This window comes from Rhinoderma darwinii, chromosome 5 (genome assembly GCF_050947455.1).
Source record: "Rhinoderma darwinii isolate aRhiDar2 chromosome 5, aRhiDar2.hap1, whole genome shotgun sequence".
Classification (NCBI taxonomy): domain Eukaryota; kingdom Metazoa; phylum Chordata; class Amphibia; order Anura; family Rhinodermatidae; genus Rhinoderma; species Rhinoderma darwinii.
The window spans coordinates 8,031,596-8,045,370 of NC_134691.1; the positions used below are offsets into that span (position 1 = coordinate 8,031,596).

Consider the following 13,775-nt stretch of genomic DNA (forward strand, 5'->3'; position numbering starts at 1 on the left):
AACACATTGCTACAGGATCAGACTACACAGGGTTTGTTTGTAGTCTGTAACCATGGAGACACGTCTGTCCGCATAGGAAATGCATAAACAAACTGAAAGATTTTTAATCAAGACGATTTTCAAAGTGGTTTCATTTCTTCTATTTTAGGAGGCATTGGGGCAAGGAAATTAATTCTTTGCAAAACTATACTGTACATAACCATTATTGCTTTCAGACGTGGACAGCACTCTCGGACTCCGCTTCAGGCGGGGACAGTTCTCTCTGTGAGACCTCTGCTCTTTTGGTTTAATAGCAGCATATGTTAGGTAATCAGCAGATCTTACTGTATGAAGGATTGCCCCCAGTAATCACCCCGACACTAATCACCCCGACACTTCGCCCCCTATTGGGAGAGCATGGTTTTACGGCCTTTACTAATACAACAGCCAAGTCTTTTATGCACCAGAGATATAAATTTTGTACTGACACCTGGCAGCAAAGGGTTAAACCTCATCTCTGAGAAGCCCTCTTGCTTCCATGTGCGGTCGGATCCTCGGCCGTACTCCTCGGGTAGATAACCTATCATTGATCAGCACGGTGTCCACATTAAGGGGTACAGGTCACCAATTTAATTGACTCCGATCTATCTCGGCTGTCACAGTCGTTTGCAGCCTGTGTCCTGACTGGAGCTTCACATCGATGCTTGCTGTCTATGGACTACCAGAGGTCACCTCGCAGCCCGCGGGGCCCCCGTGTACCGGCAGGGAATAGGACTGACGGTATATTGAGTTACTTTTTCATCATTATATTTGTGGGCTTTAAAGGGACCTTTGTAGCTCAGTTCCATTTACTTTGTTAAGATGAACACGTTTCTCATTAGAGAAGCGCGAGGCACGAGGAGCGGAGCGTTACTGATAAATGTTTCATGTGATTCTTGATACAACAGTGATAAATAACAGATTGTTACAGTTTACATTAATCCTCTGTAATGAGACTATAGGCTTCATGTATCAATCCATGGGAGAAGCTCTGGTGCCCTAAATGTGAGCTTCAGCTATCAACGCGTTGCGCCATTTCCCTGTGAAATATTGATTGTTGATTTTATTTTTGTATTTTTTTTACATTTTTGTGTAGCATTGGAATCATAATACTGGAACATTTATATTATATAAAGTCTCAACCAGTGAAACGAAATGTATTGTGCAGGACCCGTGTCCAGTTAGTTCCCAAAAATTTCTAGCATCAGGCAAAACGTTCAAAACTGCCATGATGTCAACTCCTTACTCTGTCCCATATTATATCACAGTATCTCGTAGAACTTTTTGTAACTACTTCAGCGTGGGGTTGCACGATGCATCGAAATATTGATACTATTTCGATGCCGTGCGCCCTCAAACTGTTCAATACCGTTAACTCATGTATTTTGATACTAAGCTGTGCGGCCGCACAGCTTAGTATTGTAACACATGAAATTAGTCAGTAACGTGATGTGATGCGGCCGGCGCTTCACCAATCAGCGGTGGCGCCGGCCCTGAAGACAGAACATGGCGGGCGCACTGCAAAACACCCCCATGTTCTCTGTCTACAGTTCCGGAGCTCATTAGTGCAGCACTGGCCGCATCACATCATGTTGACGGCGTGGGCACAACAAGTGTGTGCGTGCGCGATTAGGAGCTGGGGAAATAGCTGCAATACACAGTCGCAATCCCGCTCTAGTGACGGAGATCAGAGAAAAATCTGATCTCCGCCAAAATTCCCTTGAATGTCACGATCAAAGCTGACCCAGCATTCAAGGGGAAAATTAGAAGGGGGAATCCCTGTGACGCCATCGAGGGACATACCATATATGGGCAGACAGACCAGGGTCCAGTAAAGGACTCCAGGGCTGTCTGACCATATTTCCTGTTGTTAGGTTATACTGAGGTATGTCCTAACAACTGCCTGTGCACTATCAGTATATACCGTAGATATATGCCAGAACATTAAAGTTTAATCATAAAAAATAAAAATAAGAGTTACCTAAAGTTAAATAAAACATAAACCTGTAAAAAAATACACACACATCTTTTACAAAAAACATTCAAAGAAAACTCTTATTTTAGACCTTAATGACCAGGCTATTTTTTGCGTTTTTCCATCGTCGCATTCCAAGAGCTATAACTTTTTGATTTTTGCATCTACATAGCTGTATAAGATCTTGTGTTTTGCGGGACAAGTTGTGTTTTTAAATAGCACCGTTTTGGGGTACATATGATTTATTGATTACTTTTTTTAGGGGATAATGGAAAAAAAACATACATTTCGCCACGTTTTTGCGTCTTAGATTTTCTCTGTTTACTGTGTGGTATAAATACCATAATATCTTTATTCAGTGGGTCATTACGATTGTGGCGATACCAAATTTGTATAGTTTTTGTATGTTTTACTACTTTTACACAGTAAAAACACTTTTTTTTCAAAATTGTTTGTTTTTGTGTCGCCGTGTTTTTAGAGCCATAATTGTTTAATTTTTACACCGATGCAGCTGTATGAGGGATTGTTTTTTGCGGGGCGACTTGTAGTTTTTATTGGTATAATTTTGGAGTAAATGCTACTTTTTGATCACTTTTTATCTTTTTTTTTTTTTTTAAGGCAGGATGAACATAAAACAGCAATTCTGGCATTGTTTTTTATTTTATTTTTTACGCCGTTCACCGTGCGGGTTAAATAACGTAATTGCTTTATAGGTGGGGTTGTTATGGCCGCGGCGATATCAAATATGTGTAATGGTTTAATTTTATTTATTTTTTTCATATTAAAGTATTTTATAAGGGAAAAAGTGGGGTTTTAATTTTTTTTTATTTGGGATTTTTATTTATTTATTATTAACTTTATTAAACTTTTTGTTAACTTTATTTTTAGTCCCACTAGGGGACTTCACTATGCGATCTTCTGATTGCTTTTATTATACACTGCAATACTTCTGTATAGTGTAAAACTGACAGGCAGCTGCTAGGTCATGCCTCAGGCATCCACTACAGGCAGACCTGGGGGCCTTTGTTAGGCCCCCGGCTGCCATAGAAGCCATCGGCACCCTGCGATTGCAATTTCAGGATACCGATGGTGTGAGAAAGGGAGCACCCTCCCTCCAAAACCACTTGGATGCGGTGCTCGCTATTGAAAGCCGCACCTAACGGGTTAAACGGGTGAGATCGATGTTGAAATCGATCCCGCCCGTTAGTGCAGGTGTCCGGCCGGCTGTCTTTAGAACTCCCGACACCCGCTTAGCCGGCACAGGACACCCGTGCCGGGCTTATGTCAGAACACGGTGAAAAGGCGGCGCTCTGGCATAAGTACCCTTAACGGCCGCCGTGGAAAGGCGTATTCGCGGTCGTCAAGGGGTTAATCTATAAAATATACACACATTTGGTATCGTCGCGACCGTAATAACCCGCACTACACACATGGATGTTCAACATTCATCACACCTCGTGCCTCACATCAGAAAATGGAAGAACTATTTTTTTTATTTTTTGGGGGGAATTGTTGGCAAAGTATCGTTTTGGTATCGAGAATCACAATACTACACAAAGTATCGGTATCGAAGTCCAAATTCTGGTATTGTGACAACCCTACTTCACTGCAGAAGCTTCATCTACCCAGATAGTAGTCACCGAGACGGGAAGTCAAGCGGTTTCTTGGCAAGCAAAATACGCTTAGTCCGTGTTCACACCTATACATATACATACCCACTATAAATTGAGAATGAGCTGATAAGAAAACCCTGGTGACCCGCTGTTGGGTGTCGGGCCGGGTTTTGCAGCTGTCTGATCCGGCTAATAGAATGGACCCCCTCTATGAAGTCCATATGACCTAATAGGGTGCATAAAATTGGTTATCTTCATGAGAGAACCCTTTTTGATCCTTTTGTTCTTTGACCAAAAAATAATAATAATAAGCGCATCAGTTTTTCTGCTGTCGAGGCCTTTGGGACAACATCAGTTTTTTCCCCCTATTTCCAACCTTCCTTCCAATCAAGGATGGAAAAACATGAAGTCGTTCTTGCCATTCAGCATTTCAATCCGTTGGGTCCATCGTCCGTATATTAAAAAACGTGAATGACGCAATGTTTTTTGCCTGCAGCAGATTTCTGTCCGCCATCAACAACACCCTTCACTTGGAAGGACCACCACTAATTCATTAAAGAATTAGAGAAACATGGCTGTTTTAAAAACAGCGCCACATGTTTCCACAGGTTGTGTGTGGTATTGCAGCTCCGCCGCATTCACTTCAATGGAGCAAACCTGCAATACCAGACATAACCTTCAACAGGTGTGGCGCTAGTTCTGGAGCCTAGAAGCCATGTTTTTCTAATTTTGTACAACGCTTTTAACTGTGGGCTCAATTTAAAAATGACTTTTCATATATAACTCCTAAATCTAAAAAAAAAATAGATATCGATTCATTAGATTTCTAGCTTTGTTTTATCAGCTGCACGAGACCGATAAAATACTTTTCAGTAACCTGACTCTGTAGTCTGGACCGCCCACTTCATTTTCTTGTTAACAGTTGTGAGTGCCGGCCCAGAATACAACGTTTTATAAATCCTGTTCACTCAAAACTGCCCAGATTTTAGGGCATGCGACATTTGAATAAAAAATGCAGCATGTCCTGTCGCGTTCTAATGTAGATTTGCTGCCGTTTCACCATTTCGCCCCTTTTTTAGACACTTTAATCGGCCGATTTAGGTGTAAAAATTGTCTAAAACATAATTTGATGCACGCCACATATGCCATATTTCTGCCACTGAATTCTGGGGCATCAGGTTTAGTACATTTCTGCCGCAGTTCGTACGCTCCCTCATCTTCGTTCGGGACCATTACTACTCCAACAATGCGCTAAAACGCGTGTATTAAACGTGGGGCTTTACCATTTCCAATTCCAATCTGGTTAAAATAACATTGTCGTTTTAATTTATAAATACATATAAAAGATCATTTTTTTTGCGCTCCTTCCTGTTACGCCCCACCTCCCCTTTAATTTTTAATTGCCCTCTTTTTCATGCTCACGTCCCCATCCTCCACGTACGATCTCCCATCGGCTCCTCTACCCCACCTGCCCTGCTGGGAGGCCGTTATTAAAGGTTCTAAGCAACATCTGTTTATTTTTCCATCGCCGTCCTCGTGCGCCCGGACTCACCAGCCCATCTGTTCCTCACACATTATAGGAGCGTTTAATGAGTCCTGTGTCAATGAAGCCGGAGACGAGCAATTCTGCTTCTGACTACTACGTGGTCCAGAGTCGCTGCAGACACTTTGTATCAGTGACCAGTGATACATTGTTTCATCATCACTAATCCCATGGCGGGGGATCGCTCCACCGTAGACGGTCATTATCCTTAGACGGCCGTTGCTACTTTGCGCGCGGTATTGATCACCTTGGCGTTTATTATATTTATTTTAATCGCTCGTTACTACACTTAGGTTTAGCTTTTCTCCCGTACTGAAGACAATTCGTTCAACAAAGCGAAGAAAGTATTAATTTACGTTATCCTTGTAGCCATCGGGATTTTAAATAATGGAGAATGCAGCAAATATCTGGGAACTAAAGAGAATTTTACCCCAAATTAAGAAAATAAAAGTAAAAAGTCCTCTACCAGTGGATAAATCTGTTTCTGGGAAAGCTGGATGATGACCTGCATGATGGTCATAGCAGCTCCCACCGGGGGGTAAGTAAAGTTCAATAGGTGAAATGCTGGTGACAGGTTCCCTTTTAGTGCATGGATACTGTCTGCTAGGGCCCTGTATCTAAGCCTATCATGTGTGATACTGTCTGCTAAGGCCCTGTATCTAAGCCTATCATGTGTGATACTGTGTGCTAGGGCCCTGTATCTAAGCCTATCATGTGTGATACTGTCTGCTAAGGCCTTGTATCTAATCCTATCATGTGTGATACTGTCTGCTAGGGCCCTGTATCTAAGCCTATCATGTGTGATACTGTCTGCTAAGGCCCTGTATCTAAGCCTATCATGTACAATGCTGGAAATATATGAGGAAAAGGGGACCTCCAGCTCACCTTAGGCAGAATTCCACTGCCAGCTGCGCTCGGATCCTCGTGTCGGCACACGATGTGTATAGCAGGAAATGATGAAAGGTAGGTTCCAGCGCAAAAAGAAAACTTTGTTTCCGTGAAAATTAATGGTTAAAATGGAAAGATTTTTCCAATTTTATTTAGACAATGATAAAAACAGGGAGATAATATCCCACACAGAGAGGTGGATGAGAAATAAACCACGTTGCCAACGCGTTTCAGACGGCTTCCACGTCCTTAGTCATTTTACAACGTTCACTGTGCAGGATAAATAACGTGAGATTTTATTCGTTCATAACGTGCCGATACAATTATATTTATTTTCTACGGTTTGTATTATTTTTGTAATAAATTGTAAAATGTTTTTTTTTTTACTTTTTAATCTTTGTTTTTTTTTTTTTTTTATATATGTTTTTGAAAATTGTATGATTTTTTTTATTTTTTATTAATTTAGGTTTTTTGTTCCACTAGAGGACTGGAACATGGAATCGCTTGGATAAACAGTGCAATACTTTGGTATTTCAGTTTGTCGTTTTAGTGTCTCCTATTAAGATAGCCGACAGGGGAGCCTTTATTAGGCCTCCCGGCAGCGATAACAATTTTTGGCACCCAGAGATCGCTATTGACCGTGGCATCTAAGTGGTTAAATACCAGGATCGGAGTTATCTCTGTTCCCGGCCATTAGAGCAGGTTTTTAGCTGTAATACAAATACTGCAGATTTTCCGCACCGGCCTTCATTGCGGAAAATCCGCAGCGTTTTATCCGCAGCAAACCTCATCCACACGCTGCGCAGAAAACCCGCTGAAAAAAAGTTGATCAATTGAACTGCGGTGCCGTTTTTTAATCCACGGCATGTCAATTTAAGCTTTTCTGTTGTATGTTTTCCCCGTTAAATTCAATGGAGAGGTAAAACCCGCAACAAATAGCAGATTTTTGCGGCGCCTCAAAAGTCGCAACTCAAAAAATATATATATACTTACCCAGATCTCTCTGCGTCCAGCCTGGACCCCAAGGTTCTTCGGCTGGAATTCACTGCGGCGTCCAGGGCGGATACGCTGTGTGCTTTGACGCAGCGTATTCGCCCTGTGTGAACATACCCTTATGGAGTGGGTTCAGCTCCAGAGCCCACTTAATACTTTATCCTCCAACACCTGCCGTACATGCGCGGCGGATGTCGAGAAGGGGTTAACGCTTTAGTTTATGGGTATATTCGGCACAGGTAGATATGATGGTGTTGCTCTTCATCATGGTTGTGTCCAGAAGCTGGACATCATTCATCGCCATGTCATTCTATCGTCTTCCCTGGACACCTTCCTGTCGCGGTGGCGCTGTCGGTGGCGGTAAGGTCACCGCTGCTGACATCACAAAGTGCACAAGTCACACGTTTACTTTGATTTTGTCCTTTGTATTTGGAAGCTGAACATAAATGTCAGCCTGGAAATGTCACTTCTATCATGTGTCGGCTCCGCGTGATAACTCCGTTCTCCTGTACGTTCAGCTGACGAACGTCGTGGACGCAGAGCTGCGGCTAAACCCCCGGCCAGGTCTTAAAGGGGTCGTCCAGTCTCATGGGAATAAAGCTTAATCGTCGTTCTGCAACTTTCTTATATACTTTGTCCGTTCCTCAAGATCTTGGTTTGCTTCCAGTAAATAGAAACCTTTCCTGTTGACATCATGAAGCTAAAAAAAACACAGTCCTGACCTAGTCCTGCTCACACAGCTGGAGGCTGTTACACTGTTAAATTCATATTTTTCACACGTTACCTCCGGCTGCCATTATTTATTTCCTGTTGCTTATATAGCGCCAACATATTCCACAGCGCTGTACAGAGGTTGCCTCTATTCACATCAGTCCCTATTGTTCATGGGACTCACAATTTAATTTCCCTGTCAGTCACACACACTGGGGACAATTTTTTTGGAAGCCAATTTTGTTTTTGGCGTGTAGGAGGAAACTAGAAAACCTGGTGGCAGCTCACAAGAACACGGGAAAAATATGCAAACTTCATGCCACCTTCCAGCCCTGCACCTCCAAACTGGTTGGTATCTTAAAGGGTAACTAATCTTTCAGAAAACTTCTGACATGTCATGTCAGAAGTTTTCCGAAAGTTTAGTTACCCTTTACCGTTTTGATCGGTGGGGGTCCGAGCACTGAGACCCCCACCAATCACTAAAATTAAGCAACAGACGCGCTCGTGTGAGTGCTGACGCGCTTGGTTTCTGATTGACCCTTCTCGGAAAGCTGATCTAGCGGTGTACGGCCTCAATAGAAAGTCTACACCAGTACATCGGCTTTCTGAGAAAAACGGATCAGAAACAAAGCGGCTCAGCGCTCACCCGAGTGTGTTCGTCGCTTCATTTTAGCCATTGGTGGGGGTCTCAGTACTTGGACCCGCACTGATCAAAACTTGACATGTCAGAAGTTTTCTGAAAGTTTAGTTACCCTTTAAGGCTTCGTTTACATCTGCTTCGGGGCTCTGTTCATGGGTTCCGTCTGAGCTTTCCGTCGGTAACCGATGAGTGGAATCCAAACGGAAACCGTAGGTTTACTTTTGCATCACCATTGATTTCAATGGTGACGAATCTGGTGCAAATGGTTTCCGTTTATCACCGTTGTGTAAGGTTTCCTTCATTTTGACGGCATGAATAGCACAGTCGAGTACGGTATTGATTCAAAATTAACCCAAAACTGTGCCTGCCATATAGCAGTGTCCACATAAGACTCACATAGCAGTGACCCCAGAGTAGCTACTGCTACAGGGCTTCCCATACCAGTACCCCTATAGTATTACGCATCATTGTCTTCTCCATGGTCCTGCGCTGCTCTCTTTTGTGGTTGTCTGACTATGGGTCCCGAATGTGCTTGGTCCCAGTTGCAATGGTCTTTGCCCACCCCTCCTGGCGTAGGTACAGCTCTTGCTCCAGGGGCTCAGGACGTCCAAGCTACACTGGACATGTTTTGCATTCTGTAGTGGGATTTAGACAAGCTTGGAGAAGTAAGGGTTAAGGATGACGGCGTGTTTAACCATAGCAACGCGATGTAATGGATATATATAGCAGTGTGCAGGAGGGTGCACTGTAGTCCCGCAGGGATAAGATCCACCACATGGGCTCAGTTAGTATGTTGCCATAGATACGCATTGCTGCGTCGCAGAGATCGAGAGACGTGCATTGTGGTCAACACCAGAGAATCTTCAGTGTTTTACACTTCTCTATCTTTATGCTTAGTTTATGAGCTGGAAATAAGCTGCCCCCTCCCCAGCCACAGCGGCACCAAAATAAGAAGCTGTTTATGCCAGAGCACTGTGCGAAACGCGTGAGTTAATGGTCCCAAACGGAGCCTGGTTGTGCTGATCGGAAACTCAATGCCCAGTCATTTGCTGAATAAGAATTTATTATGCTGCGTCCCTGCAGGAGCTGGAGAGTTAGCAGTCTCATATTTAACCATATCTTTACCAGAGTAGTCTCGATTTTAAATACGTTGTCTAATTACGGCCACCTCCGTCCATATTCCGAACTAGTACCTGGGGGCTCCCGTCTATAAGCATGAGCATTGAGCCGCTATGTGGACTCAATCCATGTAACACATGGAAGGCCATTTATCTGACTGAGTTCAGTGTCTACAAGTTTTCTTTGTTGATTTGCATTCTGGGAGGTGTCATGTCTACATCACACTCTGTACAATCATCGAATATAGTAAAAAAAAATACCTGCATCCTTGTATTATAAGAGCTCGGCTTCTAGGAAAGTGTCTGATAATAAGCTTGCTGACTGTTTTTTATGTCAACAGTCAAAAGTTCATTGCTGAAATATAACACAAACTGTAATTTAGGATCAGTAAACTATTAGGGATTTGACTTTTTCACATGACAGCCAGCAGAATAGTGAGTGCAACTCTGAAGTATAAGGCTATGTTCACACGGGGTATTTTGCCGAGTTTTTTGACGCGGAAACCGCGTCGCAAACTCTGCAAAAACGGCCCGAGAACGCCTCCCATTGATTTCAATGCGAGGCGTCTGCGTCTTTTTCCCGCGAGCAGTAAAACTGCCTCGCGGGAAAAAGAAGCGACATGCCCTATCTTCGGGCGCTTCCGCCTCTGACCTCCCATTGACTTCAATGGGAGGCAGGAGAAAGCGTATTTCTCGCTGTTTTATGCCCACGGCGCTCAAAGGCCGCGGGCGAAAAACGGCGCGATAATCGCCGCGAAAATCGGCGTGCAGGGAGAGGAATATCTGCCTCAAAGTACCAAACGGAATTTTGAGGCAGATATTCCTCCCCCAAAATACTCCGTGTGAACATAGCCTTATACAGGATATAACTCAGGATCAGTACAGGATAAGTAATGTAATGTTTGTACACAGTGACTCCACCAGCAGAATAGTGAGTGCAGCTCTGGAGTATAACACAGGATGTAACTCAGGATCAGTACAGGATAAGTAATGTAATGTATGTATACAGTGACACCACCAGCAGAATAGTGAGCGCAGCTCTGGAGTATAATACAGGATGTAACTCAGGAGCAGTACAGGATAAGTAATGTAATGTATGTTCACAGTGACTACACCAGCAGAATAGTGAGTGCAGCTCTGGAGTATAATACAGGATGTAACTCAGGATCAGTACAGGATAAGTAATGTATGTACACAGTGACTCCTCCAGCAAAATAGTGTTCGCAGCTCTGGAGTATAATACAGGATGTAACTCAGGATCAGTACAGGATAAGTAATGTAATGTATATACACAGTAACTCCACCAGCAGAATAGTGAGTGCAGCTCTGGAGTATAATACAGGATGTAACTCAGGATCAGTACAGGATAAGTAATGTAATGTATGTACACAGTGACTCCACCAGCAGAATAGGGAGTGCAGCTCTGGAGTATAACACAGGATGTAACTCAGGATCAGTGCAGGATAAGTAATGTAATATATGTACACAGTGACTCCACCAGCAGAATAGTGAGCGCAGCTCTGGAGTATAATACAGGATGTAACTCAGGATCAGTACAGGATAAGTAATGTATGTACACAGTGACTCCACCAGCAGAATAGTGAGCGCAGCTCTGGAGTATAATACAGGATGTAACTCAGGATCAGTACAGGATAAGTAATGTATGTACACAGTGACTCCACCAGCAGAATAGTGAGTGCAGCTCTGGAGTATAATACAGGATGTAAGGCATCATTTACACGAGCGTAATATACGCGCATGCTTTTCACGCGTGTTGTATGCACCTATATTAGGCTATGGGGCAGTGCAGACAGTCCGTGAGTTTTGCGCAGCGTGAGTCCGCTGCGTAAAACTCACAACATGTTCTATATTTCGCCGTTTTTCGCGAATCACGCACCCATTGAAGTCAATGGGTGCGTGAAAACCACGCATGCCGCACGGAAGCACTTCCGTGCGAACTGCGTGAATCGCGCAACAGCTGTCAAACTCTAAATGTAAACAGAAAAGCACCACGTGCTTTTCTGTTTACAAACATCCAAACGGAGTGTCATAATGATGGCGGCTGCGTGAAAATCACGCAGCCACGCATCATACACTGATGACACACGCAGCTGCTTTGTGCCTTTTGCACACGCAAAACGCCACGTTTTTTTGCGTGCGCAAAACGCACACGCTCGTGTAAATCAGGCCTAATTCGGGATCAGTACAGGATAAGTAATGTATTGTATGTACACAGTGACACCACCAGCAGAATAGTGAGTGCAGCTCTGGAGTATAATACAGGATGTAACTCCGGATCAGTACAGGATAAGTAATGTAATGTATGTACACAGTGACTCCACCAGCAGAATAGTGAGTGCAGCTCTGGAGTATAATACAGGATGTAACTCAGGATCAGTACAGGATAAGTAATGTATATACACAGTGACTCCACCAGAAGAATAGTGAGTGTAGCTCTGGAGTATAATACAGGATGTACTGTAGTATTACACGGTCTCCATTGAAGGCTCCATTGACAGTATTTTCATCTATCCGAAATACTGTCCGTAAATACGGATCCGTAGGCATCTTTATTTCATCCGTATATACGGATTCGTACAAAAAGTGAGGTTGCAAATAATGTCATCAACATGTTGCCTAGCAATGCTTCCGTAAATACGGACGGTTTCCGGATGCACATCAGTAGCCGTCCGAAATGGGCGAATAAAATGCATTTTCACGTTGAGGCCCCCAGAGCAAGAGCACCTCATTGCAGCAGCTCTCCGCTCATCCTAATGCAAATAGGCATTTTGTGCTTGGACTAGTAATTTCACAAATTAGAGGTATCACTTAGGAATGAGGTAACTTTTATAGAACACGCAATATCATTGAGACATAAAAGAATGCTGGGGTCCTCTGTTAAAGATAATCTCTCTCTTTGCACCATTTATCCATTTTTTGTCATACTAGAGATGCAGGTTTTATTGTGCAGGTTTCTCATTCCTAAAACAAGTCTGTGTGTCATGAAAAATGAGTCTGTTCTATAGCAAATAGAACTTCCTGTGATTATATGTAGCTACATGTACTGAAATGGTGGTCACCCAGATAAGAAGGCGGAGAGTTGCTAGGCAACCTGACCGAAAAACGGCTCAGTAAAGCATATATATAATGCTACATATACTGTGTGTATGTAGTTACTGGTGTATTCCCATCATAAACATAAATGCTTTATAGGTGCGTCTCCCACCTCTGAAACCCTCACCTATCAGAGGAATGGGGGGGTCCTCTTTACAGGTCAGCCGTTTTTCGAATACAAATCAATGAATAGTTTTCCGTGCGCCTTTACATTGAAGCTGGTATGGAAAAAATCCCATGGACTTCAATGGACAGGTTGAACGTCCCAGAGGTAGGACCCGCACCTATCAAGCAATACCTGTGAATGTGCCAGAAATGTTTATGGGAATACCCCTTGACATCACTGCTACATAACTATAATCTGTTTATATTTTTGGTGTTTTTAAAGTTGTTTTTTTTCTCAATTTTTATTACATTTTTGTATTAAACCTTAACTTTTTATCACCCATCCCTGAAACGTGAAGGAGAGGCGAGCGTGGAGGGGGTGTTGAATCAGCTTGTCCTAGAGCATTTGCAGCTGGCTCCTCTACAGTGGGGTGAGTGATACTTCTCTATTTACATTGTAAGACCATTGTATTGCCACTGGGTGACTGGTATAAATCAAACGTGGTGCCAATGTTTAAAAATCCGAGACCAGAAATGATAAATCTGTGAGCCTTACCTTCAATGTGAATACAGTGTTTGAAAGCGGTTTTTGGTCTAGAATCATAGATGAATACCGATTAATGGAAAACAAGTTTCACCCATGTGCGCTAAAGGAGTTTAGCTCAGTAAATGATGTGCTGGAGTATCTTGTTTTCTTGTTGTTGTTTTTTTTAACTGGATCGATATGGCGATAATTTTAAAGTTTGACTACACTTGTAAACCCATAGGGTCCATATTGACCATAGGGACCATCTCTCGTATGGACTCATAGGCATTCTCATAAGACACTGATTTTGGATACTGAAATTGCACTTTACCTGAGTTTACATTGAGAGTTGTAGTGTTCTATATACAAGGACCAGGGATATTTGTTTTTATTCTTGGTCCATAGGAATAGAAATGATAAATGGTAATTGGCTTTTGAGCCAAGTTGGGTAAATTCAAGTAGGTAAGTGAATTCATGAAAGCCATAACCCAAGAAGATCCTTCGGATTTGGTTAACCACTTATTGACCAGG

General features: G+C 42.9%; 1 protein-coding gene across 2 annotated transcripts in view; it reads left to right on the forward strand.

Annotated features, from left to right (window-relative positions):
• Positions 1–13,775, forward strand: part of TRAPPC9 (trafficking protein particle complex subunit 9) — a 531,112-nt gene that overhangs the window by 270,265 nt on the left and 247,072 nt on the right. For both annotated transcript variants that reach the window (XM_075825698.1, XM_075825699.1), the window contains exon 21: positions 13,058–13,149. In XM_075825698.1, coding sequence (XP_075681813.1) covers positions 13,058–13,149 — 92 coding nt within the window. The remainder of the gene's footprint in view (positions 1–13,057; positions 13,150–13,775) is intronic.